This window comes from Filicampus tigris, chromosome 9 (genome assembly GCF_054856515.1).
Source record: "Filicampus tigris isolate MCC_2025a chromosome 9, RoL_Ftig_1.0, whole genome shotgun sequence".
NCBI classification, from domain to species: domain Eukaryota; kingdom Metazoa; phylum Chordata; class Actinopteri; order Syngnathiformes; family Syngnathidae; genus Filicampus; species Filicampus tigris.
In genome coordinates this window covers 2,553,163-2,581,102 of record NC_141225.1, presented here as the reverse complement: position 1 = coordinate 2,581,102, position 27,940 = coordinate 2,553,163, and the positions used below count along the sequence as shown (strand labels likewise).

Sequence of the window (27,940 nt, the reverse complement as noted above, 5' to 3'; positions counted from 1 at the left end):
ATGAACTAAACTTAGTCTGTTGGCTTCCGCTTTTCAGTTTTGTTTTTCAGCTTGCATTGCGTTATATTTACGTTACATTAGAGCGGGTCACATTGACCCATGAACGTTGTTAAGAAACAAACACAATACCTTGGATTTAACACTTTAATACCTTTGAATCTGTGATATGTTGCGGTCAAGGCGAGCATTTTGATATGTAACATGCCCTACTTTGATAAAATCGTGAATGATGCCAAATTTTTTTCCAACATGGCTGCCAGCAGCTTCCCTCTGATTGGCTGGAAGTGTCTGCACTCGTGAATAAACACAACACAACCACATACCATCATAGATGCTGGATTTTGAACTTTGTGCTGTTAACGGTCCGAATGGTCCTTTTTCTCATGATGTCCATGATTTCCCCCAAAAATATGAACTGTGGACTTGTTAGACCACAGTACCATGTTCCATTTTACGTCAGTCCAATGCAGATGAGCTCCGAAGTAGGCAGTGTTTCTGGTTGTTGATATATTCAGGGCTGCGGACTGCCCCGAAATTGTGGCATTTTAACCCTAAAATTTGAGAGAGTGCAAGTAATTTATATTTTTAAATTTAAAAATTGAGCCTTTCGGGGATGCTCCTCATGACACTCACCTGTTTCCAATTAACCTATTCACATGTGGGCTGTGACAAACAGGTGTATTTTTGGGCATTTCTCAACTTGTTGCCCCATCCCTGCTTTTTTGGAACATGTTGCAGCCAAAATGAGAGAATCTTTGGAAAAAAAGTTCATCAATTTCTTGTCTTTTTAGTGTATTCAATTGAATATATTTTGATAAGGATTTGCAAATAATTGTATTCTATTTTTATTTATATTTTACACAACATTGCAACTTCATTTAAATTGAGGTTTCTAATTGTCGCCCAGAAATGTTGCTAATTCCAGGTAGGGCTGAATGAATAGAGTACCGGTAATTCGGGTTTCTCGGTTGAAAAAGATGTTTGAGGCATTTTTCTGAGCTTGAGTTCCGTATTATTTGCGTGTACACTATCAGGAAGAAGTAGTCAAGCTAACTGCAGCAACATTAGTTCATGCTATGCATGACAGTAACACGGCACCAACGCGGTGAGGAAGCCAACTTGAAAATAAACCTTACCTTACCAAATAATAGTATAATGCCTTGGTATGCTTATATTTTGGAAGTTGTTCCTTGCAGCGTGTTGCGGCGTAACGGCTGACACGATCTTCTAGACTCTGTTTGGGCCGTCACAACTATCTCATCAACACAACGTCGCCCTGAAATAGCATTCAATTGCTTCAGCGTTAACGGATAGTAGTGTTTAGGTGCAAGCAGTACTAGCAGCTAAAAATAGGGGGAGATTTGTTTTAAATCTCACTAATGTTTGTAGACAGGAAATTGGTATGATGCTATGCAGTTGAAATTTATGTATAAAACGTTGATTATATAAAAATGAAAACTAGTTGGTCGTTCTTTTTAAGTGAAAATGTTTTTTTTGTCTATTGTATTCACGCAAAAAAATGTATTCGTTATTTTCATCCGACAACTCGATTATTAGCTAGAATTTTCAGTAGGATATCATAAAATATGGCTGAAGCCCCTATTCCAGGTCACTTTTTTCCCAGCTGCCTAATGTCCCTGTGCTCTGCTTCTATTTGCTAATTTTGTGATCAGCTGTTGGCAAATGGGCAATTTTATTTTATGAAGGTGGGTATTCCACCATAGTTTCAGTAAAGCTCCTGAAGCCCGAGGTCTGGGTGAGGCTGCAGGGGTCTGCCAGCTATGACGTCGCCCGCTAGTGCATGGCAAATGATTGACAACTCGTCTGTCATGCCTTCTGTCTCTTATCGGTTGTTTTTCCTTGGGTGTGGTGGTTTCTTAAAAATCTAATTCGAGGTACAAGGTGGGGCCAGGGTTGGTTTTGCATTCACAATCATTTTATCAATGTAATGCTGTCAGGTAGGGGTGCAACGGTTTACATGGGTGTATTAATACGTTTCGGTATGGCATGTTCGGTTCGGTCCACTTGCGTACCGTTTCTGATCAGTTTTTACCATTGGCGCGAGCTTACGCATGGACGATATTGACTGTTGCTCGCGGGAGAGGAGTGGCGGCACAAAGATGGAGATGGTACGCCAGAAGCCGTGATAAATCATAAATGCGTGGATAAATGGCATTATGCATACGCAAACAAGCCAGCTCGAAGGTGCCCCTGTACACTGAGTTCTCCTGTTTGGGAACATTCTGGCATTCCTGTTAAAATCGCCGATGTGGAAAGGTACGTGGATAAGTCCCAAAGTTGTGTGCCGACATTGCTACATGACATCGGCGGCTATGTTGTTGGTAGCACGTTTAAAATAACGCACTTAAAACGGCTTCATTCTCCGCTGCTTCTCTCGCTAGATGTACGATGCATTCTCGCTAGATGTACGATGCATTCATAAACCTTGGAAACATCATAACTCAGCAAAACACAAATCCAACCACAACACAGATAACCCAATTCGTTACAATATGCTTTTGAACATTCAAAGATTTCAATGCCTAAAAGGTGTATATAATTTCATAAAGACTTTGTAAAGTTATTGTATTTTTTTCATTATAAAGTTTTAATATAGATAGCAATAATTGTAACTGTTATTGTATGTAATTTTTTCATCACAAAAAGTGTATACATGTACTGTAATGACAACTTGTCTTTAACTTGAATACTTAGATGCGTCATAGACTGTTGCTGCTTTACTGTTAGTGTATTTTTTATTCTGGTGTAATTTCTTACACCCTAATGCTTCACTTTTATTTAGTTTTTCTAAAAAATGCATCGTTTACTTGTCATCTTTTAAAAACAAAAATATATTTTAAAAAAAAAACGTTTTTTTTTTTTTTACCGAAAATATACGACCCAAAGTTTCCAAGAAACCGAACCCAAATCTGATTTAGCGTACCGTTACACTCCTGCCGTCAGGTAAGGGACCGTTTTTACAAATATGACAAATGGGGATTTTTTAAAATATATCTATTATTTCAAAGAAATGCTTTATTTACGGTAATATTGTAAACGCCCCCGTTCAGTGCCATCAGGTTTGTTGGGGAGTGCTGGTGCGCATGGTTTTTCTTTAGAACTCTTGTGAGAAGTTCTTTTGACCTCAGCTGCTGTGCTGGGCTGTACAAATGCTAAACAAAGGACCCCAGGAACCTTTTTTTCCAGAAAAAAAGAACCAAGAACACATTTGCAACTCCATCAGTTACAACTCGTCTTCATTGCAAGCCTTTTACATAGTTTTGATTGCATATGAGTAGAAAGCAAGCATGAATGAGTAGGAATGAATGAGTAGTTTATTTTTGGTTGTACACATTGTACAGAAAAGAAAATACACAAATCATTTCAAACATCAATTAACAACCGAAAAAGGAATAGGCTGAAGCACCAGGCTTTTTATTGCCTATCCTATACTGTCCCATGAATCACCTAGAATTTCAATAGAACAAAAGATAACATACGCTCACATTTTAATCTCTAATTTTATATTTTAACAACGGCCCTATATGCGTGAATTATTTTACATTTTAGTTTTTTCTTAAACCTCAACAAAGAAAAACGCAGCTTCAACGCATCATCAAGTCCATTCCACAATTTTACCCCCAAAACTGAAACACATCTGTATTTTATGTTGGTCCTTTCTTTACATATTTCAACCATAAATAAACCTCTTAAATGATAATTGCCTTGTTTTAACTTGTTTTAACTTTAAAAAAGTCTGAATACCAACAGGTAGGCTTTTATTTACGACACGAAAAGGGATTTCCCAAAAGAGTACAACACGTGAAGAGCTTTCTTATTCAACAACTTTTACTTTGTAAAGAACAGGCACTGATCTAGCCAATTTATGTTTAGTGTGTTCTATTTGTGTCTTCCAGCACAGTTTATGATCAATAATCACTCCCAAACACTTTATTTCAGTGACTCTCTCAATTTCAATACCATTTAAATTTAGTTTTATGCCATAGTTAAATGCATACCACCAATTTTAACCAATCAATTTTGTTTTATTTTCATTTAATGGTAACTTAAGACAATCAAACCATTTTTTAACACAATCAATTCCTTTTCTACAGTTTGTATTAGTTGCTCCATGTTATCCCCTGAGCAAAATAAATACCACAATCCCTATAACAGCAGTTGTTGCTCGCGCCGACGCGGGAGTAGAAAGAAGCCTAAACAGAAGCCTTTCACCAAGTAGGCTGAGATGATTTTTGGCCGCCTCGCGAGCACGTCACACCCATGATTAGTGGGCCGGACTAAAATCAACTTCCGGCCATGCTTAGTCCAGCCATTTTTTTTTAAATTTGTCACCCCCCACCCCTCCGCCCCAAAAATGGGCATCCGGCTGGGCCGGAGGGTCCGACCGGTCCGGCCCAGGGACGGACTGCCCAGCTCTGCCGCTCTCACTAGATTGTGACCAGAGCATATGTTTATATAACAGTTTAAATCTGTGAATATTTTGGCACAGTTTGCGTTGGATATCCAGGCTGTTCCAAAATTTCACACCATATACAGATACACAAAAGCTTTTCCGAGTAGATCGGACTCTAGGTATCCTATCCCAGCCGTCAACGGGCGAAGGCAGACTACACCCCGGACTGGTCGCCAGCCAGTCGCAGGGCACACATAGACACTGTCACTGAGCGGGAATCGATCCCACGCTGCCCGCACACAACTCGGGCGTGTGTACCACTACACTATCAGCGGACTGTGAAATCTCCATATCCTCTCAAATTATGCATTTTCTCACGAATTGTGAAAAAGTGTTGTATGTTACTTGGTAGTTGTTTGTTGAAAACTTTAAATAAAATTATTAATGTATAATATTTTACAAGATCATGTATTTTTAATAGTTTTGACTGAATGAAAAGATTGTGAGTGTGTTCTAGAAATCCAACCTTGTGAATGATCCGCACAGCTCGTTTCTTTAAAGTGACTAATGGATTGATTGTACATTGGTAACTGCTTCCCCACACTTCAATACATTACGTAAAATATGGTAGTACCAAGGAGTATTATTAAGTACGGAGTGTATTTTCATCAAGTAACGGTTGAACTCTATTTATAATTGACATACTTTTGGAGATTTTTGTTATGTGTCTGATGTGGGCTTTCCATGATAATTTACTGTCTATTATAACCCCTAAAAATGTATTCTCATCTACATACTCAATATGAACACCTTCAATCATAATCTGTAGTCTTGAACTGGTTGTAGAATTACCAAACATCATTGCCTTTGTCTTACTCAGATTTAATGTTAATTTATTATTATCCAAGGCGGCACGGTGGTCGACTGGTTAGCACGTCCGCCTCACAGTTCAGAGGTCGTGGGTTCGATCCCGGCTCCGGCCTCCCTGTGTGGAGTTTGCATGTTCTCCCCGTGCCTGCGTGGGTTTTCTCCGGGCACTCCGGTTTCCTCCCACATTCCAAAAACATGCATGGTAAGTTGATTGGATACTCTAAATTGCCCCTAGGTGTGATTGTGAGTGCGGATGTTTGTCTCTGTGTGCCCTGCGATTGGCTGGCAACCAGTTCAGGGTGTCCCCCGCCTACTGCCCAAAGACAGCTGGGATAGGCTCCAGCACGCCCCGCGACCCTCGTGAGGAGAAGCGGTACAGATAATGGATGGATATTATTATCCAACCACTTTTTCAATTCATTTAATTCCTCATTTACCATGTTTACAACTTCATTATAATCATTACTGCTAAAAAATATATTGGTGTCATCTGCAACGAGTATAAATTTTGGTGATTGAGATATGTCAAATATATAATTGATATAGACATTGAAAGTTTTGGTCCCAAAACGGACCCCTGGGGGACACTACAAGAAATACTGAGATTTTTTGATGAGTAAGGTCCCATTTTAACATATTGTACCAAACCTGTTAAATAGCTTCTTAACCACTCCCCAGCAACTCCCCTAATACCATATAAATTAAGTTTGGTGAGTAGAATTGGGTGATTGATTGTATCAAAATCTTTTTTCAAGTCGATAAAAATTCCACTAGTATGCTTTTTTTGGTCCAGTGCATTAGTGATCACTTCTATTGCTTCAATTATTGCCATTGGGGTGGTTGTTTTTGTTCTAAATCCATATTGACCATGATTAATTATTATTTGATGTTTGCAAAGAAACTTTTCCAGTCGGGAATTCAAATGTTTTTCCAGGATTTTAGAAAATTGTGGTAGTAGAGAGAAAGGTCTGTAGTTTGTGTAGCTGTGTTTGCTGTTATTTTTGTATAATGGATTTACTTTAGCAATTTTCATTTTACTTGGAAAATGACGAGATTGGAATGATAAATTACAGATATAGGTCAGAGGTGTTGCAATGTTATGTATGACATTTTTTTAACAATTATCATATCAATATCATGTCAGTCAGTAGATAGTTTATTTTTGTATTTGTGAACAATGTTTGTCACCTCCCCCGCGACCCTTGTGAGGATAAGCGGTATCGATAATGGATGGATGAATGGGTTTGTCACCTCCTGCTCATCTACGGCTGAAAGAAAAATAGAATAAGGGTTCCTTTTAATTGTATGATTACATTGGTTAACGTCCTTGTCTGGAATCTCACTAGCCAACTCTGGGCCAACATTTACAAAAAAAAAATTATTAAAACAGTTTACTATGTTATTTACATCATTCTTATCAATGAAATAATCAGGATATGTTGCTTTAGCAGATCCCTGTTTAATTAAGTTGTTCAGTATATCCCAAGTTTTTTTTGTATTATTTTTATTCTCATATAATATTTTTTTTGTAATACAGCTTTTTGCTAGTTCTTATTATGTCTGTTAATTTATTTTTATAAATCTTATATCTTTGTTTTGCTTCTTTGGTTTTGAACTTAATCAACAATTTATAGAGATTGTTTTTCTTTTTACAAGCATTTATGATTCTTTTGGTAAGCCACGGACTTTTATTTATTTTCTTCTTTGTACTGCGTTCTTCAACAGGGCAGTGTGTATTTTACAGCGAAGTGAAAATGTCTAAGAAATGACCATATGCACTATCCACATCTGATTCCCTGTAGACTGCGCTCCAATCCTGGAACATTAGACTATTGTTAAAGGTGTTTATATTTTCTTCAATTCGTATTCGTTTGTGAGTAACTTTTATGTCATCTTTAATTTTTCTTTACATCACAGTCAAACAAAATAAATACAGGTAAGTGGTCAGTGATGTCACTTATAAACAGGTCACTCATGGTTAGATTTCCCATGATGTTAGTATAGATGTAGTCAATAATTGTGGCACTGTGTGATGTTATTCTGCTTGGCTTTGTTATTTTTGGATAAAGGGACATACTGTACATCGTATCCAAAAAGTCATCTATGATTTTCAATTTGGTTGGATTTAATAGGTCAATATTGAAATCACCACATATAATTAATGTTTTTTGATTTACAGTGGAAAATAATTTCTCCCTCCATTCACTGACATTTTCTATATTTGAACCAGGTGATCGATATTCCATCCATCCATCCATTATCTGTACCACTTCTCCTCACAAGGGTCGCGGGGCGTGCTGGAGCCTATCCCAGCTGTCTTTGGGCAGTAGGCGGGGGACACCCTGAACTGGTTGCCAGCCAATCGCAGGGCACACAGAGACAAACATCCGCACTCACAATCACACCTAGGGGCAATTTAGACAGTCCAATCAACTTACCGTGCATGTTTTTGGAATGTGGGAGGAAACCGGAGTGCCCGGAGAAAAACCACGCAGGCACGGGGAGAACATGCAAACTCCACACAGGGAGGCCGGGGCCGGGATCGCACCCGCAACCTCTGAACTGTGAGGCGGACGTGCTAACCAGTCGACCACCGTGCCGCCGTGATCGATATTCACAACTTAGAATTATATTTTTCTTCTTTTCATTGTGAATTTCTACAGTCAAACATTCCCATACTATTTTCATACTGATCTTGTGTAAAATATTTACAGTTGTTAACGATGGAAGATAGAAAGCTGTTATCAGGATCTATTTCTGTATTAAGATCCGTTGTGTTGTGCTCCATGTATTCAAGAGTTTCCAGCTCCATCTGTTTATGGTAGAGAGTTCTCTGTTGCATGTTCATATGTCCGTTGTTCCTTGATGTAGTCTGTGTGTTTGTGGTGTTGAACATGTTGGATATATGGAGTCATGTTACCTTGATTCTGTTCGTATCAGTACTTGTCCATCTTATATATTATTTATTTTTTAATCTATATTAATTAATACTTGTGCATAACAGCCTTTTATTGTCTTCATTTATTGTCTACTGTTTGTAAAGTGCTTTGTTACAGCTCTAGCTGTTATGAAATACGCTATATAAATAAAATGGTATTGTATTGTTTTGTATTGTATTGTATTGTATTATATTGTATTAAATTGTTCAATCACACAATTAATTACTTAGTTTATGAGTGTCATATCAACATTATTAGAATCAGTTGATTTTATGTTCTTAAACTTTCGAACAACTTCTAACATAATCACTCACGCATAAATTGCAAATCCAACAAGGACACAATGGACTATTCATTAATTATGATCACAGTATTTACCAAAATATACACTGAAACTAAAATGAATATTATCCGTCGAACAATTAATTTAAAAAAATACAACTGAGTCCAATAGCTCTCATAAAGGCAAGTTCCCACAATACCACAATATAGAAATAAAACAACTTGAATGCAAATCGTTACAGAACGATGGATGGCGGTAATATACTTTTACAGTCTTGAAAAGGGCCATTGAAGACAAAGAGGAAGACGACGAAGAAGAACAGCACCAAGCTTCCTCTTCCAGGGCTGTCGCCTACGTCATTTATTGACGACGTGCACATTTTTAGCTAAGTGATCATCTTTACGAACACAAGAGCGATGAATCTGAAATAAAATTCAATAAAATGTGAAGTGACACGAACCAATTGGTGAAGCAAGGTTCGACATTACTTGCCATTATCTCAAAAGTTGTTAGCGTTTCATAGACGTAAATAGAATACGGACGAGGCGGGTTGGGCTATGCTACGTATTAGCAAGTTAGCGAGCCTATAATATAAGCAGGGTAGTTCTTTTGCTATGAAACAAATTTGGCATTTACTGTGTCTGTGTGCGTTTTTATATGCGACGTGGCGAAATGTTGCTTATGTAAAATATTACTTCGTTTAGTTGTCTAAATTAGGTAGCGTCACTTAGCTATTGGGGGTAGGCTGCTTCCGAAGTGATTACGCATTTAATGTGTGTTAGCAGTTTGTGTTAGCATTCCTTCAAGTAGTGTGATCATTCTCATTACTTTGCAGTTTGTTCGTGTGCACAGGATCAACCTTTTGGTTAACCTTGAACCCCGGGACTATGGCGCCGCGCTTACAGTTGGAGAAAGCGGCTTGGCGTTGGGTGGAATCTGTAAAACCTGAAGATATCAGCCAGGAGCATATCGAGCTAGCGTACCGCATTGGTCTTCCGGCCTGCAAGAGAGGAACCTGCAGGTATGAGAAATGTCGCATCTTTTTAAATTGTGATTACATCGAATAGCGAGTTAAACCCCCGGTAGTGTATGTTATTTGATGTAGACTTATCACCCAAATGCTGCGTATAAACTCTTTATTCGTCGTGTTGGTCCGTCTGTATTGCGACATTACGTCCAATGACATCAATAAACGTCACGTGAACCCATAAGAATATTCAACCATCAGTTGCTATGTTCCCGAGTTAACTCTTATACCGTGACTCGAAGCTGCTTGGAAACTTGTACGCATATTGTTAGCCTGTCATACAGTGTCCGCAATTGTTTTGAATAACGGTTTAGATTTGTGCACATGCCATGGCTTTTCAGGAGGAACTGTAAAGGCAACCCCAACTGTCTTGTTGGCATTGGTGAACAGACGTGGCTTGGGGAGATAGATGAAAATGCTTTCCACAATATTGATGACCCAAATTCAGAGCGTAGAGATAAGGTACCATACTTGTCAGTTCAATCACAGTGCACAATACAATACAATACATAAACTAAATTTATATATTGTGCTTAGTCTGACTGTTCTTCTGTCTCTTACAGAACACATTTGTTGGTTTGACCAATCTGGGAGCGACATGTTATGTCAACACCTTCCTTCAAGTGTGGTTCCACAACCTTGAGTTGCGAAGAAGTCTCTATCAGTACTACAATTCCCGTGCACAGGAACACAATACAGAGTCAGGTACAAGTACAAATTGTTTGCGTTTGGTAATTGACCTGGTTTAAAATGTGTGCTGCATTACTTTTTCTCCATCGTTTGTGTACACGCTTTTATGCGTTTAAAATGCATGTTAACACCTTAATCTGACCACGTTCACCTTTCATGTTCATAGTTGTGTCAACTCAACCACACTACTCTATTGGTAACCATATTCTTCTTGCCCACATTATTACACTTCCATTGATTGAATGTCGGCACCGCCTTTTTGCCCATGAAGTCTAACCCCTGTTCAAGTGTCTCACGTGTATAAATGAGACCAAGATAAATCTTTTCAAATCTTTTTTGTGAACAACTCAGTTGGGAAAAACAAAAATCTTTTCAATAGGGGAAGTACAAATATACAACTTGGGTAATGTGGTAGCGTAAATTTGCCCTTATAACAAGGATGTGACTGTGTTCAGAATGAACCAATTGCGTTCAAACTTATGTTAAATGGAACTCGGCACACGCCTGCGACTATTTCAAGTGGGGATGGGAATTTCGACTAATTTGCCCGCCGACTTTTGAGACTAGTCGACTAGTCTATAAGCAAGAAAACTTGAAATTTAATACATATTGAATTCAAAGTTCAAAATGCAAATGTTTTGTGTATTTACAGTAGGGGCTATTTCAGCCCAAACATTCAGGACAGTTTGTTAATTTAAATTCTATTGTATGTATCTATGTAACAACAACTGACTGAATAAAAGTGAACAATTGAAAGAGAAATACATTTCTGATACATTTGCCAATGCAATGCATGGCATTTACTATGAATAATGTAAGGAGTAATGGTACCGACTCCCAGTCCAGCAGAGTCTCATTTGCCATATGTTAGGTGCATTATCATGCACACAGACAACGACTTTATGTTAGATGCATTATCATGCACACAGGCGACAACTTTATTTTCTAGTGCCTACACACTCCACAGTAGAGCAGCCAAGTTTTCAGCTGTGTGTCTTTCCTCCAAGGCGCATGAAGCACACAGCTGTGGAGATGTCCTTCGTCCACATACAGATTATAGTTATGTAAGATTCGGTGGCTATGGACGTCCATCCGTCTGTAGTTATGGCCACATAGCTGACCCGCTCAAACGCTCGTAGCATCTCCTCTTTCATTTGGTTATGGCTACTCTTGAGTTGGGGTGTTATTGTTTTGCGACTTGGCACTACGTACTCAGGCTCAATATACAGCATTAATTTTTCGAACCCTTTGCCCCCAACAAAAGAAAGTGGCAGCATATCGCGTCATTTTACAAATTAGTTGGGTAATCTTTGCTGTGCGGTGAGCATCACAGCGCCCGGGTGGAACAAACGCTCTCATGCTCGTCTGCCTGGACCCGCCGCTATCGACCTGCAGGTTCACATCGAGGTTTACTTTGTGGTTTCTCATCGCTCCGGGAGAGTGGTTGTAAACAAGTTTATGCTTAGAAAGCCTACAGAGGACCCTGTTGTCATCTGCTGCAAAATACTGCCAAATGGTGCCGTTGTTTTTCGTGTTAGCTTCAACGTCTTCAGAATTTACTCTCTCTCTTTAGCAAATCTCTCTTGGTGCTCAGCTTGTTAATGTTTACAGAGGCAGCGGCGTGAGGTGCAAGACGCGTGATACTTAATGCAGCGTTTAACCGACTAGTAAAATACTAAAGGTTTAATAAATCGTAGACGGTTAAACGACGTTGCGCACATCCCTAATTTCAAGTGCCTCTGATTAACCCCAAATAAAGTGAAGGTGTTCTAGACCAGGGGTGCCCACCTTTTTTGATCACAAAATGATCTACCACCTACTAAAAATGCAAAACACATTATTTATAAAAATATTGAGAATTATTTTTATATGTACTGTATTTTCCGGACTATACATTGAATCAAGTATTTTTTGTGAAATGCGGCGTAACTTTCGGACTCTATTGCTAACACTATCAATCACATTCAATCACATTTTATTTATATAGCACTTTTCATACATAAAAATGCAACTCAAAGTGCTTTAAAACATTCAAAGCAAAACATAGAATTATCTTCAATCAAAAGAAAAGATAAATTATTTAAAAGTTGTTGAAAGCCAAACTAAAAAGGTGTGTCTTGAGCTTCCTCTTAAAAATATCAACAGTCTCTGCAGACCTGACATCCTCTGGCAGGCTATTCCAAAGGTGAGGACCAAAATGGCTGAATGCAGCCTCGCCATGCATTTTGGTCCTCACCCTTGGAATAAATAAAAGGCCGGCGCCAGAGGACCTCAGGATCCGCGAGGGCTGGTATGATAAAAGCAAATCAGATAAATAAGATGGCCCAAGACCATTAACACATTTATAAACTAATAAAAGTACTTTAAAATCGATCCTGAAACACACAGGGAGCCAATGCAGCAATTTCAAAACTGGCGTAATGTGCTCCCGCCCTCTGGTTCTCGTCAGCACCCGAGCGGCTGAATTCTGCAGTAGTTGCAGTGGTGAAATGCTCTTTTTCGGGAGGCCAGAGAGCAGGGCATTACAGTAATCTAAACGACAGGAAATAAAGGCATGCATCAGCACTTCCGTGTTAGCCTGAGAGAGAAACGGGCGGATTCTGGCGATATTCTTAAGGTGATAAAAACCAATCTTGGTTACATTTTTAATATGAGGAATAAAACTGAGCTCAGAGTCAAAAATGACGCCAAGGTTCTTCACACAGTGTGAGGGATTAAAAATGTGTAGTTTTGGTAAAAGCTTCTCTCTCTGACCTTCGGGACCGATAACTAAGACCTCAGTCTTGTCCTCATTGAGCTGTAGGAAATTATCTGCCATCCATGACTTGATATCTAAAATGCAATTTAAAAGGGTATCAATGGGTCCTGTGTCATCAGGAGACACGGCAATATACAGCTGCGTGTCATCAGCATAGCTGTGAAAGCTGATGCCGTGTCCCCTGATGACATCCCCGAGGGGAAGCATATAAAGATTAAAAAGTAAGGGGCCTAAAATCGAACCTTGAGGAACCCCACATTTAATTTCATGAGTTTTAGAGGAACAAGTATCCATACTTACAAAGAAATATCGGTCTGTGAGATAGGAATAAAACCAGTCAAAAACAGTACCAGAGATGCCCACTAGATTTTTAAGTCTATTTAATAAAATTTGGTGATCTACTGTATCAAAAGCAGCGCTTAGATCCAGTAGCACCAAGACTGTGAGTTTTCTCACGTCTGCAGTGCACCTAATATCATTTAAGATCCTTAAAAGAGCAGTCTCCGTACTGTGGTTCATCCTAAAACCAGATTGATATTTCTCCAAAATATTATTTGTATTTAAAAAATGATTCAACTGGATGAAAACCAGTTTTTCTAAAATCTTACTTAAAAACGGTAAGTTGGATACGGGTCTGTAGTTATTAAAAACGCTCGGGTCAGAACCGCTCTTCTTCAGAAGGGGCTTCACCACCGCCGTTTTAAAGGCAGCTGGGAAGACGCCTGTCTGAAGAGAGCAATTGACTATATTTAAAATTTGTTCTTCAAAAAATCCATAAAATGTCTTAAAAAGAAATGTGGGAATTGGATCCAAAAGGCAGGTTGTTGGGTTTACCTGGGAGAAAACTCGAACAAGTGTCCTTGCATCAACCAGGGCAAAACTTTCCAGTGTTTCCTCATGTAAATATGATTGTCCGGGTTTATTAAAACTTGTGTTTTGACGGGCTAAAAGACTGGATCTTATGTCATCGATTTTACTTCTGAAGTGGTCTGCAAAGTCCTCACAGAGAGCATCTGTTGGTCTCTGTGGGGACTTATTAAAATCAGAACTAGTTAAAAGTTCAAAGGTGGAGAAGAGAACCCTGGGGTTGTTTTTATTGACTGTAATGAGGTTTGAGAAATAGGAAGATCTTGCCAGTTTTACTGTTTTATTGTAAGATTTCAGTTGTTCGCATAAAATTTCATAGTGTACTGTAAGTTTACTTTTTCTCCACCTCCTCTCTGCACTCCTGCATTTTCTCTTTGATATTTTGATAGCATTGTTTCTCCACGGGGGTACAGTCTTTGTTTTTGTTGTTTTAATTAAAAGTGGAGCTACTGAATCTAATGATGATTTAAGATGTAGGTTAAAATTGTCAACAATAAGATCACAGGGTGCAGGTAAAATGTCAGCAGGAGTGTTTTTTAAGATCTCGATAAAATTTGCTGCCACCTCAGAAGATAGGTAGCGTTTCTTCACTGTTCTGACCGGGACTGCTAGATGGTTAAAACTGGCGATGTTAAAATAGACACAGTAGTGGTCTGACACTGCCAAGTCAACAACAGAGGACACACCAGCAGACAAGCCATAGGTTATAACCAAATCCAGGGTGTGTCCTCTGTTGTGAGTTGGCTGCAAGACGTGCTGTTTAAAATCCAAGCAGTTTAAAAGGTTTGAAAAATCTCTGGATAGTGGGTCCGAGATGTTGTCCATGTGTATATTAAAATCGCCAGTTATTAATATTCTGTTATAACTGGAATATAAAATGGATAAGAATTCTGAAAATTCTGTAATAAAAGAAGTGGAATGATGGGGAGGTCTATAGACGGTAATGCAGAGAATAGGGGGACTGCTAAAAACAAAGGCATGGTGTTCAAACGATAAATAGCTGCTAAAAATGATCTCCTTTGATAAAAGAGTATTAATAAAAATTGATGCAGTCCCGCCTCCTACACTACTTAGCACTTAGTTTACACTGCATTACCCAAAGTGCTTCATGGATAACCCGGATTACCACTACTGCGCATTTGCGTCACAAACGGGCATACAGTCAGCAGGAGACATGGCAGTTTTGAGAGAAAAACAATGCGGCAAATAAATAAATAGATAAATTAAGTATTTGTCAATTTTGATTGTCACGGTTGTTGTGACTAGTCGACTAATTGTGGCAGCCCAAGTGTCAGGCTAGCTGTTTGTTGGCTGAGGGCCAGGAGATGCAGCCAGGAGATGCAGCCATTCAGCATGTTGAGAATGTAGCATTTTGAAAAATCATTTTTTTTTTTTAATATGCTGTCACTGTACGACTCTTAATTCAAAATGGGTTGTTTTGAGCTGCTTGTTGTGATGTCATTTGTTATTGTTACCACATTCATTTTGTTATTTAGCACTTACTCTTAACCAACTGGAAACTTCATTGGCATATTACCTACTAAGATATGACTCTGTATGCCCCTGTGCTAAATGTTTAATATTTGCTTAAGCCTGTATGTTCTGATCTCAGGTTTTGGACGGATGTGATACTGGTTTGGCTGCGTGTGCATGTTTGATGTTGCTCACAACAGTCCAAGCAATGCTCATGGATTTTGTGTGACTTCTCAGACGCATGGAAAGTTAGAGGGAACATTGTCCACACCCATAAGAAATAAAGTAGAAATAGCTGCGAATGATAAGAACGATTTTGTGAACAGAGACTGAGTCTGTTTTATTTATACATTTCATTTTCTTATCTATTTTATTTATTGTTCCACATTGCAATGCGAATGTTCAGTATTGTTGAGAATTAAAAGTTAATTGTTCTTAAAAAGGATGTGTTTAACCCCTCAAGGCCTAAAGCGCCTTGCTCAACAGCCCCCCAAAACCTAAGGTCGCCTTTAGAATCACCCTTGAAAACCTGAAGTTTTCCACAGAAATCTCAGCCCCTGTAGCAGACAGAAGAATAATTCCAAAATAGTTAGAGAGCTTAGACATGTGGATTTCACACAGGCAGAGTTTATTATTATTCACTGGTAAATAGGGATGGGACGAGACAAAAATCCCACGAGACGAGATGTCTCACGAGATTGAGTCCGCGAGAACGAGACGAGACGAGATTTTTGCTAAATTTCGAATATAAAAAAATACCTAATGTAATTTTTTCAATTTTCAAAATGTTTTTTATCGAACAGACTGCAAGAAAATTAATCATCTAGCGCTAAAGTGCAAATGCAAACAGGAGTCACTTTCGTTACATGCTCTCAAATATTGGTGCAATAACAGCTAAAGCTGAGATCTTTTCTCTTACTGAATACTTTGACAAAATCCAACTGTGCTCGTGGGCCAGTAACTCAATTTTATATAGTGTTTTATGTTTATTTATTGGCTTTATTTATATTTTTATTTATATTTTATATATTTGTTAATATATATTAATATCTTTATTAATAGATGTATCACTGCCTCTTGTTTTTTTTAATTTATTGTATTGTTTTTAAAGTGCTTTGTTTTAGCTCTAGCTGTTATGAAATGCGCTATATAAATAAAATTGTATTGTATTGTAGAGTTCAACTTGTTTCTCAGTCGACCTTCAACAAGAGGAATGTCACTGCGTCTGTGTCAAGGTTTATGCAACTCGTTGAAGTTCTGGGCTCCTCAGAGCTGCAGAAACGGCACCCCGCTGCTCTAGATCGCGAGCCATCATGTCCAAAGAGTTGTCCTAGCGCGTGATTACGTCCATAATTAGTTTTTGCGCGGGCAGCTCGAGCTGTTTTTATTTAGACGTCAAAAGTGCTTCTGCTGTTGCGCATCGGTGAAAAAAAGAAACTATACGCTTGACACATCTAAACAAACATGATACGCGGCCAACTTTGGACCAACTGCACTAGCGTTGCGTTCATTGCCTGCACGATAAGCACTTAATGTCTGGCTCAAAGCCAGCCTCACGTATCGCCACATGCATGCTGCGAGCGTTGTCGGTCACAACAGCGACTCCGTGATTTGGCCTCGGAAGTTCCCATTCGGTGACAGCTCCTTTTAGGACATCTGCTATATTCATCTGGACTCCAAAACACCGTCAAAAGAAAATAGAGCTCGTGCTGTGCAGGAACGAGAAATCTTGTGGCGTTCTAATCCCGTCCCATCCCAACTAATAAATAATAATATCTTATTATTTTTCAATCAAAGATGTAAAAATAACGTGTCAGTGTGACAGAGGCACCATTTTAATTTTTTTTTTTTTTTAATTGAGTGGTAATTACCATCCTCTATTCTGTTACACAGACCGTTACGTAACGTATTTTCCGGGCTATAAGCCGCACCGTTATACAAGCCGCACCCACTCTATTTTGAAAACATTTTTGGGGAAAAAAAACTTAAGCCGCACCTTTATGTAAGCCGCACCTATCTATGTTGAAAACGTTTATATTTACTGCATTTACAGAATGATTATGAACTGTAAATGTACATGGATGTACCTGAGCGGATTCTTTCCTAACAGTGCCTTTTAACACTGCAGCAACATTGCTGATTAAAACAGACGAGAACTAAGAGAAAATAAACAGTACTTATCTTTTTCTATTTTTCTATTCTATTTCTCTATTTCACTGCCGACTGCCGCTCCAGTTTGTCAGCTAATGTCCACCAGACTCCACCATCTATTGTTCTACTTCATTCTACATATGCACCTGTCTTGTTTTATGTTAATAAAACACACGACATGCTAAATCAACAATAGCATTTCACATCGAAGCAACAGAACGGACGTAACATCAGCCAATCACATTCATGTGCACTTCAGGGGCCTTGAGGAAAACATAAAATGAAAGCATTACAGCACCTAATACAATAAGCTAGTGCATGGCGCCCTCTCCTGTTGAACTCCTCCACCTGCAGTCACATCCAGTCAATGGGAAATGTATTGTATTCATTCCCGTTAGAGCGCCCCGAGCGGTGGAAGAAAAATCCACAGAATATCTCCACCGGACCATAAGCCGCAGGGCTCAAAATCTAGGAACAAAGTTGCGTCTTATAGTCTGAAAAATACTGTATTTTAGAGCTCCCGGCGATTGGCGGCGTCCGCCATTAGCCTACCGCTCGAAAAAAATCCAGCGATATCTTCTGTGGTCTCGCGACACCATCGCGTGTATATTCTGATGCATTAAATTGGCTGAGAGACAGAGAATTGGATTAAAAAAAAAAGACACAGACGTGTCCGCTCTCCTGGCTTTAAAGGTAGAAAGACGCAACAGCGCTCCCGGCGCTAGTGGTAGGAACGCAGTTATATGCTCCTGTTCTTAATGGGTCGAATGATTATGATCTAATTTCACTGTAGCAATACAAATGTTCAGTATTATTGAGAATTAAAAGTTAATTGCATAAATTAATTTATCCTAAAAATTTAGCATGACAGGCCCAGCTGTGTGCATATTCAAGATTATATTGATTAAAGTGGAGAGAATAACCTGTCAGATAGTTTTTCTTTACATTTAAATTATCCATCCACCCATCCATTATCTATACCGCTTGTCCTCACAAGGGTCGCGGGGAGTCTTGGAGCCTATCCCAGCATTCTGCGGGCAGTAGGCGGGGGACACCCTGAATTGGTTGCCAGCCAATCGCAGGGCACAAAGAGACAAACAAACATCCGCACTCACAATCACACCTAGGGGCAATTTAGAGTGTCCAATTAACCTACCAAGCATGTTTTTGGAATGTGGGAGGAAACCGGAGTACCCGGAGAAAACCCACGCAAGCACGGCGAGAACATGCAAACTCCACACAGGGAGGCCGGAGCCGGGATCAAACCCACAACCTCTGAACTGCGAGGCGGACGTGCTAACCAGTGGAGCTCTGTTCCGCCGTGTTTAATTTAAATCAATGTAATTACCACTTTAGTTTGTTGACCATTCAGTTAGATGTTTTGCAACTATTTCAAGTGGATTCATTTTTAATTGTGAAAATTTGGATTAGCACTACTTGTACAATGTAATTCCATTTTGTGAAAAAAAAATCTTAACTAGAATAATTCAGGGTCAAATTGTTACCATCATTGTTTATTGTGGTATACTAAAACATATTTTGTAGAATAGCAAAAGTTGTAGTTTGTATTTTTTCTTGGCAAACTACTCTGACAAATACTTGTTGTGTTTCAGATTATGAACCTCAGTCCATATGTGAGCATCTACAATATTTGTTTGCACTACTACAGAACAGCAACAGAAAATACATCGATCCTTCAGGGCTGGTTAAAGCTCTTGGCCTAGACACCGGGCAACAGCAAGTAAGAGGAACTGAAACTGCAGCAAATTTCCTTTACGATCACTTCAACAAGTGGAGACTCCACAAGGTACTAATCATTCTTTTCTCTCTCAGGATGCCCAGGAGTTCTCAAAGCTCTTCTTGTCCTTGTTGGAGGACACATTGTCCAAGCAGAAGAACCCAATCCTGCAAAATATCATTCAGCAGCAGTTCTGTGGACAGTTCTCCTATGTAACTGTGTAAGCAAACCAACTACCCGAATGTAACACTATCACATAAGTGTACTGCCCTCACTGTCGAACTGCAGAGAAAGATTTTAAAATTTTGCAATCACTGTTGTTTTCCAGCTGTAATCAATGCGGACGATCGTCTGCGCTGCCCTCCAGATTCTACGAACTGGAATTGAACATTCAGGGCCACAAGAACCTTACAGAGTGTGTTACAGAGTTTCTAAAGGTAGGTGAAGGATAGAATAATATTAACACAGTCGAATGAGTCCTGAAAATACAAGTGTGTATTGTATGAGTTGATAAACAGTCTTCGCAGTAACACTCGTAAATCTTAGAAAAAGACATTACAATTATTGTCACAATGCATCATAACCTAGGGTTGGGCAATTGATCGAAATTTAATCGTGATTTCGATTTTCGCTTCTCTCAATGTTAAAGCAGCACTGGGCAAGAATTCAAACTGAATAAAAAATGTTCACAACTCTTTTGATGAAACATTGACTTACAAGTAGTTGAATGGGACTTTTGTCATGCCCTGGGCGGGTCTGTATCGTTTTTACTGGCACTAAACAACTTTGAGGAGGATGGGAGCAACCCTGGCACACAAAAGTATTGTTTGAACAAAATTAGATTTATTACTTCATCGCTATTCATCTTTCACATAGCCACTGGAAATACAACTGTAATTCAGTCCAACTTGCAGGCCAGCGAGAGCTCAGGATTTCACGACAATACGTGCTTGCGCGCATTGGAAATGTGTTTGACTCAAAACACTACTACTTTTGTCGTCATGGCGCTGCCATAGTCAACAAAAACTGACATAGGACACAATGTTGCTTTAAAAGTCAGGTTCATCAATTAGACATTTCATAAACACAGTACAAATGAATAGGAAAGACACTCGATTCTTGTTATTTGCTCACGAGGAGAGCAGAGAGGAAAGTACAATTTCTGCTTGGTCGCTGTTTCCTCTCTTTTTATTAGTCTTCGGATTCCCTTCTGACATGGGTGTTTCCAACATAAGGGGCGGGGAATTCATGCAAACCGTTGGAAACACATGAACTTGTTTCTCTATGTGTGTGTATTTGTGAGTGAAAGATTACTGTGTACATGTCATAATTACGCCAAAGCATTACATTTCAAAAACATTCACTCACATCCTCATCTTTCTAAACCTTATCGGTTGGTGTCAACAAGTCTGCTATTGATAGATAACGAAAGTGGAGGCCCCCGTCTTACTTCTCCGTCTTCCTGTCTGCCGTGTTTTCGGTTTCGTAGAAGTGACGTCAAAGGACGGAAGTTCCTTCTGAATGAACAGTATTTGGCTAACTACTGCCCATTAGAGGCTTGGCATGCGTTTGAAAACGCACTTCTGCGGTGTAGTGTAGCTGCATTTTTAACAAACTAGGATGTGTATTCCAACACAGAGTGGGGGAGAGATATTTGGCTGTTTAAAAAAAGCCCGGCTACGTGTAGACAAGTCCTGAGGTAGAGGTGGTACCATCCCCACCATACGCCATGATGCACATGTATTCTGTAAATTCATCCCACTCACTTTCTTTTACAGGAAACATACTTTAATTCCAGTTCCAATAAGAATGACTTATCACGTTAAAGCCAAGTCAAAGAGCCACATTATACATATAGGCACACAAATGTTTTTTTGTTGTTTGTTTTTAGTGGGGTTGCCAACTTGCCATTACATTCAACAAAAACTGTGTTAAAATCCCTGTGTTGAACTTCATTCATTCTTCTTCATTTTTGTTATACTCTGATTTACTTTACGTTTTTCCCTCCATCTCATTAGCGTCAAAGTGTATGCGTGAGATGCACGTACCTGGTACCTCGTTTGCAGAATGTCATCTGTTCAATCGGACAGCCCTTTATCATACGCGCAACAGCGTGCCCATATTTGTATGTGCTTTCATTGTTACAAAGAAAACCCAGTCTTTGCTTATTTTAAAAAGGAAAACGGTGGAGGGTTGCAATTAGAGCTGCACGATGTTGGAAAAAAATGACATTGCTATTTTTGGGGGGTTTGCGATATATGTTGCGATGTTAAAAATAGAATTTTCACCAGGTGACTTGAATAGATTTGTTTGGGAATAATTTGGTTAACTCACAATGACATCATTGTATTCATATAATATCGTTTAATCCAGACTAAGGGGGCTCATCTGTGATTGATGATTGCTGTATATAAAGGGGATCACAGCGGTCATGTCTCTGTAACATAATAGATTATTTAACGTTGTATTTCACACTTCAATGTAAAAAGCAACAAAATATTAAACATATTTTAAACAAAAAAATAAAAAGAGCAGGTGCACTAGACCCTTGAGTCATTTCAAAAAATAGAAGAAAATAAAAAACCTCTAAAGCAGCAGCAGAGTTATAAACACCTTTAAACTGAACTCTAAAATATAAAAAAATTCAAAAGCAAGTGTACTAGCACCTGAGTTGTTTACAAAAACATAACATTAAGATAAAAAAAAACCTTTGTGAAACTGCTGCAAAGTCGTAAACAAATTAGAACAAAAATATTAAAAATTAAAGAGCAGGTGCATTAGTCCCTTGAGTTGTTGACAAAAATATAACAACTACCACGGTCTGTAAAACATATTGCATCTGTGATTTGTCGGTGCTGTTTAGACTTCTTATCATAAGGAGTTATGCTGGCAAAAGCGTCTGTAATTGTTTTTTGAGTAGATTAAGTTTCACCTCGGGTCCCACTTCTTAGTTTGAACTGCTCATACAGGGGCTTGTGACGGCGATTGCAGCCACAACGGTGAGGCACTGTTGGCAAAGGATGTTTTTTTTGTTCTGAATCTTCCTTTTTATAGCCGAAATACTTTCATATTTTGGATGTTGACTTTCTTTTGGGGACTAAATCCACTGCTGCTTCTGCCGTCGTCTCCTCCTCCATGTCGTCTGTTAGTGTTTTCAGAGCAGACAGCATTGGCTTGTGAGAGTGAAGGGGGAGGGTCCGGTGACTGATTGGCAGGAGGGAGGGGGTGAGCAAGACAGGCTGTGTAAGAGCACGGAGTAGCTTGCTGCTTTCATGTTTGCGTGTTCTAAGAAAAAAAAAAAGTAAAAACATCACACGTCCTACGATCGCACATGCGCACATCGCTATCGCGATGCTCAAACGACACATTGTGCAGGCCTAGTTGCAGTGATAATTGACATTGTCTAACTTTCCCCCATCTCCCTACAGCATCTCGAGCTAGGCCATAGTGATCATTGGGTTCATCTGTAAATTTGAAAAAAAATCTACATTTCAGTTTTTTTTTCTGTCAAGATGTGGTTCTGACTGTACATTAATGAGAAATAAAATGTACTTTTTGGATTTTGGCAAATGGCTGCAATGACACAGAAAGTGAAACATTTCATGAAACCCCCCTTTCATTAGCGCTGATCCAAGATGGCAGTGTGCATCTTGAAATGGTAAATAATAATAAACTCAGGCCTGTGTGAAAGCCACACTCTCAAATTCATTTGGAATTATGTTTCTATCTGCTACAGAGGCTGAGATATCAATTCTTTTGTAGGTGTTGAATTTCTGGGAAAATTTAAGGTTTTACAAAGTGATTCAATAATCACCCATTAGGTTTTAGAGAGATGTTTCACCAGGCGCTTTAGGCCCCAATGGGCCAATTGGTTTGGATGCTTCTTCGTTGGTTTAGCGTCTTCTTTTTCGTTGGTGTAACTGCCTCTTCGTGTTTGGAAGTGGCTGTGCAACACGCACAATGCCGCGGTCGGGTTTGCTTTCTGATTTATTTCAATCAAACATTTCATCGAACTACATTTTCTATTGATAGCGATCAAGTGTCAATATTGAAATCGATGTTGAATTATCGCCCAGCCCTGCCTTGCATCCAAACTATGTCCCTACTATTGACTTAACATCAGTCTTTTCAACAATCTCCTACTCTACGTATTGACTGCACTCACTGCTCTCAGCCATTTTTCCAGACAAATGCACATTTCGATGACATAACATACTGTGAATCCGGTATAATGAAATTATCTCCTTTGGCCAAATTTATACCGTTTATACCGCTCACCACTGTTAACTGACTATGCTTGTCTTCACTTTTCAGGATGAGAAACTAGATGGAGACAACCGCTACTTCTGTGAAAGCTGTCAAAGTAAACAGAATGCTACCCGGAGGATCAGACTGCACAGTCTCCCTCCCACCCTCAACCTGCAACTAATGCGCTTTGTCTTTGACAGGTTTGTCCCAGCTTTTATCTCTTAAATTAATACAACTAAATTAATATAACATCCATATCGCTGGCATTGGGCAAAAACCTTGTACCTCCAAAATAGTCACTTTCAGGACACCCCAAAAATGACAAGTTTGTTAACCATTATTGTTCAAACATTGCATCGTGAAAGAAAGAAAGCCATTTTCAACACTTTAAATTGATCAATAACGTGTAAAGACAACACCCATGTTGGGTACCCTTCCGTCCTCGTCACTTCGTCCTGATTCATAATAATAATCATCCTCTGACCCCGTCCGTCCTTGACCTCTTAAAGCGCTTCAGAAAATACATTCCGTCGTCGCCATGACATTAAAAAAAAAAAACAATATTATGATTTTGTACATAATATCAGCATTCACAAAAAAATAGGCTTGGCCAGTCATTTCGTTCCTATTGGCTCAGCACTGCAAAATATCGTGGTGTATGTAGTTCACAAAGCTGTGTTTGGCTGAAGCAGGCTGACAGAGATGTTGGAAAAAATTTGCTGGTGTGACTGATTTATGGGACCTTTTATTGGTTAGGACATAGTTTACGAAATACCAATACAAATAAAATAAATATGAGCAGTTGCATGTAAATGTCTCTACACTATGCTAATTAGCTGTGGTTGTAACTATACATATAGTTCAAATAGTACAGGTAACATTAACCTCAATGTATATAACTGACCTACAATGACCGAACACCTAATACAGTAAGTATTCTCTAGTAAGGAATCATATTTGCATTGTCCAATCTTTCCTTATAACAGAATTTTCTTATGTGGGAAACGACTACGGTACATGTCCTGTATGAACAAGCAAGTATGTTAACAAAACACATGTGTATAACAAGTTAACAACACAAGCAATATAATGCAAAAAAAGTTTTAGACCATTCAGGCAGGGAGCGCATAACTGCGTTTCTACCACTAGAGCCGGGAGCGCTATTGCGTCTTTCTACCTTTAAAACCGGGAGAGCGGATACGTCCTTTTTTAATCCAATTCTCCGTCTCTTACCCAACTTAATGCATCAGAATATACACGTCACGGTGTCGCAAGACCGCGGAGGATGTCGTGGAATTTTTTCGAGCCGTAGGTAGGCTGATGGCGGACGCCGTCGATCGCCGGGAGCTCTGATTCAAGTAAGTAACGGCAGTGATATATAGATGACGTGCACGATCAGTGAAACCAGTCGAACGTGGTATGATATGGTTTGTAGACAATTATAGTAGATATTGACGTCTTTATAAGAGAATAGAGGATGGTAATTACCACTCAATTTTTTTTTATTTTTTTTAGTTAAAATATTGCTTCTCTTGCAATGACGCATTATTTTTACATCTTCGATTGAAACAGTCAATAATAATAAATTCTGCCTGTGTGAAAGCCACGTCTAAGCTCTTTAATTCTTTTGGAATTATGTTTCTGTCTGCTACAGGGGCTGAGATATTAATCATTTTGTAAGTGTTGAATTTCTGGGAGAACTTTAGGTTTTCGAGGGTAATTCCAAAGGCGACCTTAGGTTTTGGGGAGCTGTTGAGAAAGGCGCTTTAGGCCTTAATGGGTTAAACAGATTTCCTGTCATTAAAGGGACGGTGGGGCTGGCTGGGATGGCCATGTTTTCACTAACAAGTTCATTTTATATATTTTTTGATCAGGAAAATGAAAAGAGTTGCCGTTTTCTTTTTTATCCATTAATTTTGGAGAAATTAGGAAATAAGTAACTCCATGAATAACGCCTCTCATAATTAGGCCAATGACCGCGCCCCCTACCGCTCTATCCTTGTTCGGCCGGAGTCACGGGAGGAACCGATTCCAAACTCTCCATTGGAAATGATTGTACTTTCATTGCTTATAACGTCCAAAAACGGCAATCAATTGGCACCAAAATTTATGTGGACATCCCTACTAATGCCCACTTCAACATATCAAAAGGATATAAAGATCCAATCTGCCTGCCCTGCTGCTCGCTGCAAGCCGCCGTCTCCCTCCTGGGCGTTGACACGAGTTTAGCGTAGCTAAATGTCCGGAATATAACCAGTCGGGGTTCGTGTGCGCATTCATGCTCTTGTTCGCTTCAGATTGTGAAAGCGGAGGAGCAATCGCCACTGTATTTTTGATTTTGTGGAGGTGATTATGATGAGATCACGTTTTATGTCAATAAATCCAAATTATTGTGCAGAACACTTTTATACTTCCACAGGTTGAAGTGGACAAGAGTAGTAATGTGCGTTTGCATTTTGGTGGTGATCGGTCGCCGATTTCGACAACAGAACTGACAAAGCAAGCAATATTACCACGCTTGCTTCCCTCCCGTGACGTATACCGCTGAGACAGAAAACATATCATAATTTGTCGTAAATCTAATCACAAAAAAAGACCTTAAATCATGACAGAGTCTTTTTGGGTGGGGGCACTTTATTACTGATGTCATTTTTACATGCAAACCTATTATATGAGTGCCAATGTTAAGATCACCCAAGTGTCACTCTAATATCGTGACATAACAACGACGATATTGTGTCAATTTTAATATTGCGACATTACAATGTTGCCGATATTGGGACATCCCTAGTTATAACGCAATAAGTTTTCAGTTTTTATTTTGTTATTGCGCAATAAATAATTGTCGGTATTAAATGTGTTGAATCACTTGAGGGCAGACTATGCACGTGCAGTTTCACTCTGCAGGGAATGCACATGAAAAGTGTTGTGCAGGCAATTAATGAAGGCGGCTCTGTGGTATCGCAGAAGAGAACAGTGGTCTTGCTTCAGTCGGTGCTTGACCCGGTCAGGGACGAATAGAGGGATGGATGAAAACCCAATTCCGTCCTTTTAAAACTATATCTCATCCTCCATCCATCCGTCCACAAAATGCCGTCTGTGGGACGGAATACCCATCTCTGACCAATAGTATACGTTTTTGAAAACTGTGACTTTTTAGGTTTTGGCCCAAAGCCAGCAATATACTATTATTAGAGGTGATCACGCGTAAAGAAATCTCTATGAAACATGGTAACAAATAATGATGCATCATTAAAGTGTATGGGACACGAAAAAAGTTACCCTAAAAACAAAGGAGTCCAAGTACAAATAATAAGATTCCATTGATTACTTTAGCAAAAACGCAATGAAAAGGCCTAGACAAAGATGCAGAAAACTCAATATTTTTGTGAGCTGGGTCCCCCCACTGGTCGCCCCGCCAAGTTTGACTCAGTGAGTGCCTGATGTCATTGGCCCAACGGGGTCATCTTCAGACTCTAAAGGTCGCGATGACAAGCTTTTGGTAAGTATTGGTTGCCCCCTTTTTATTGTTTAATTTGTCTCACAGCACAAAAAGCCAAGGACAAAGTTTAATGTAATACATAATACACTAAGAAAGTAATGTGAACGCAGAAAACTCACGCAAAACATGCCTCGTAATTTGATCGATCTTGTAGTCATGATTACAGTCCAATCGTGTTATACTGCGAGCTATCTTAAATTGAAAGATGGTGACAAGTGACCTTTAAGATCTTACAATAACTATTTTATTGATTGAGTGTCATTGTCCTCATGATTTTGTGGAACAAATGTTGATTATTCACAAGTACATTATACAGTGCTAGTAGGCAGGCGTACCCGGTACTTTTATTTAATTAAGTATATACATATTTGGTTGTATGTATAAGTTATAATAATAGAACTCTAGAAATCGTATGAAATGTCACTGTGTTTTTTATGCATATTAGAGTTTGCCAATATTTCATTCTGGGGCAGTTTCTGCCCCAATAAGGAGTCATCGGGGTATTCAGAGAGCCATTTGCAATGCATACTTGTGATCATATCACACTTGTCTAATCAACTATTTTCTTTTCTTTTGTAGCTTCTATATTTTCTGAGCAAATCAGCTGCAATCAGCTGTGTCAGACAGTAGCCTCTACAAATTTTTCATCAGCAGTTATCTGCTACATGTACAGTACTACATACTTTCTCTGTTGGATGATGGTGGCTATGATGAACGACTGTTCTTTTTGTGAGTTACTAGATTTTAGTTCTTAGCTCTTTTCTTTCTCTTTTCTGAATGGCTTTTGATCAATACTTCTGTCTAGCAGGTGCAATTACATGTCTCCGTCTTTATCATATGAAACTTCATCTTTGGGGACACGAAACAAGCTCACGCCATCTTCCAGTCGGTTCAAACAAAAGCCAGCAAAGCTATGTGGAGGCATAATCCAAGTGAATCCAAAAACGAAATGAATCCGAAGAAAACCCACAATATGCACT

General features: G+C 39.1%; 1 protein-coding gene and 1 pseudogene across 3 annotated transcripts in view; one reads left to right on the top strand and one right to left on the bottom strand.

Annotated features, from left to right (window-relative positions):
- Positions 1 to 6,847: 6,847 nt before the first annotated feature.
- Positions 6,848 to 7,542, bottom strand: LOC147141652 (uncharacterized; annotated as a pseudogene).
- A 1,268-nt stretch (positions 7,543 to 8,810) lies between these two features.
- The window catches only part of usp48 (ubiquitin specific peptidase 48), a 55,318-nt gene continuing 36,188 nt past the window's right edge, over positions 8,811 to 27,940 (top strand). Inside the window, exons 1-8 of one of the 3 annotated variants that reach the window (XM_086041039.1) lie at positions 8,811 to 8,982; positions 9,359 to 9,527; positions 9,875 to 9,995; positions 10,097 to 10,238; positions 19,086 to 19,213; positions 19,306 to 19,430; positions 19,539 to 19,647; positions 23,525 to 23,658. In XM_086041039.1, the coding sequence (XP_085897165.1) occupies positions 9,394 to 9,527; positions 9,875 to 9,995; positions 10,097 to 10,238; positions 19,086 to 19,213; positions 19,306 to 19,430; positions 19,539 to 19,647; positions 23,525 to 23,658 (893 nt within the window). In that variant the 5' untranslated portion in view covers positions 8,811 to 8,982; positions 9,359 to 9,393. Of the gene's footprint in view, positions 8,983 to 9,032; positions 9,280 to 9,341; positions 9,528 to 9,874; positions 9,996 to 10,096; positions 10,239 to 19,085; positions 19,214 to 19,305; positions 19,431 to 19,538; positions 19,648 to 23,524; positions 23,659 to 27,940 lie in introns of those variants that run through there. The other 2 variants (XM_086041038.1, XM_086041040.1) reach the window with 2 other exon arrangements.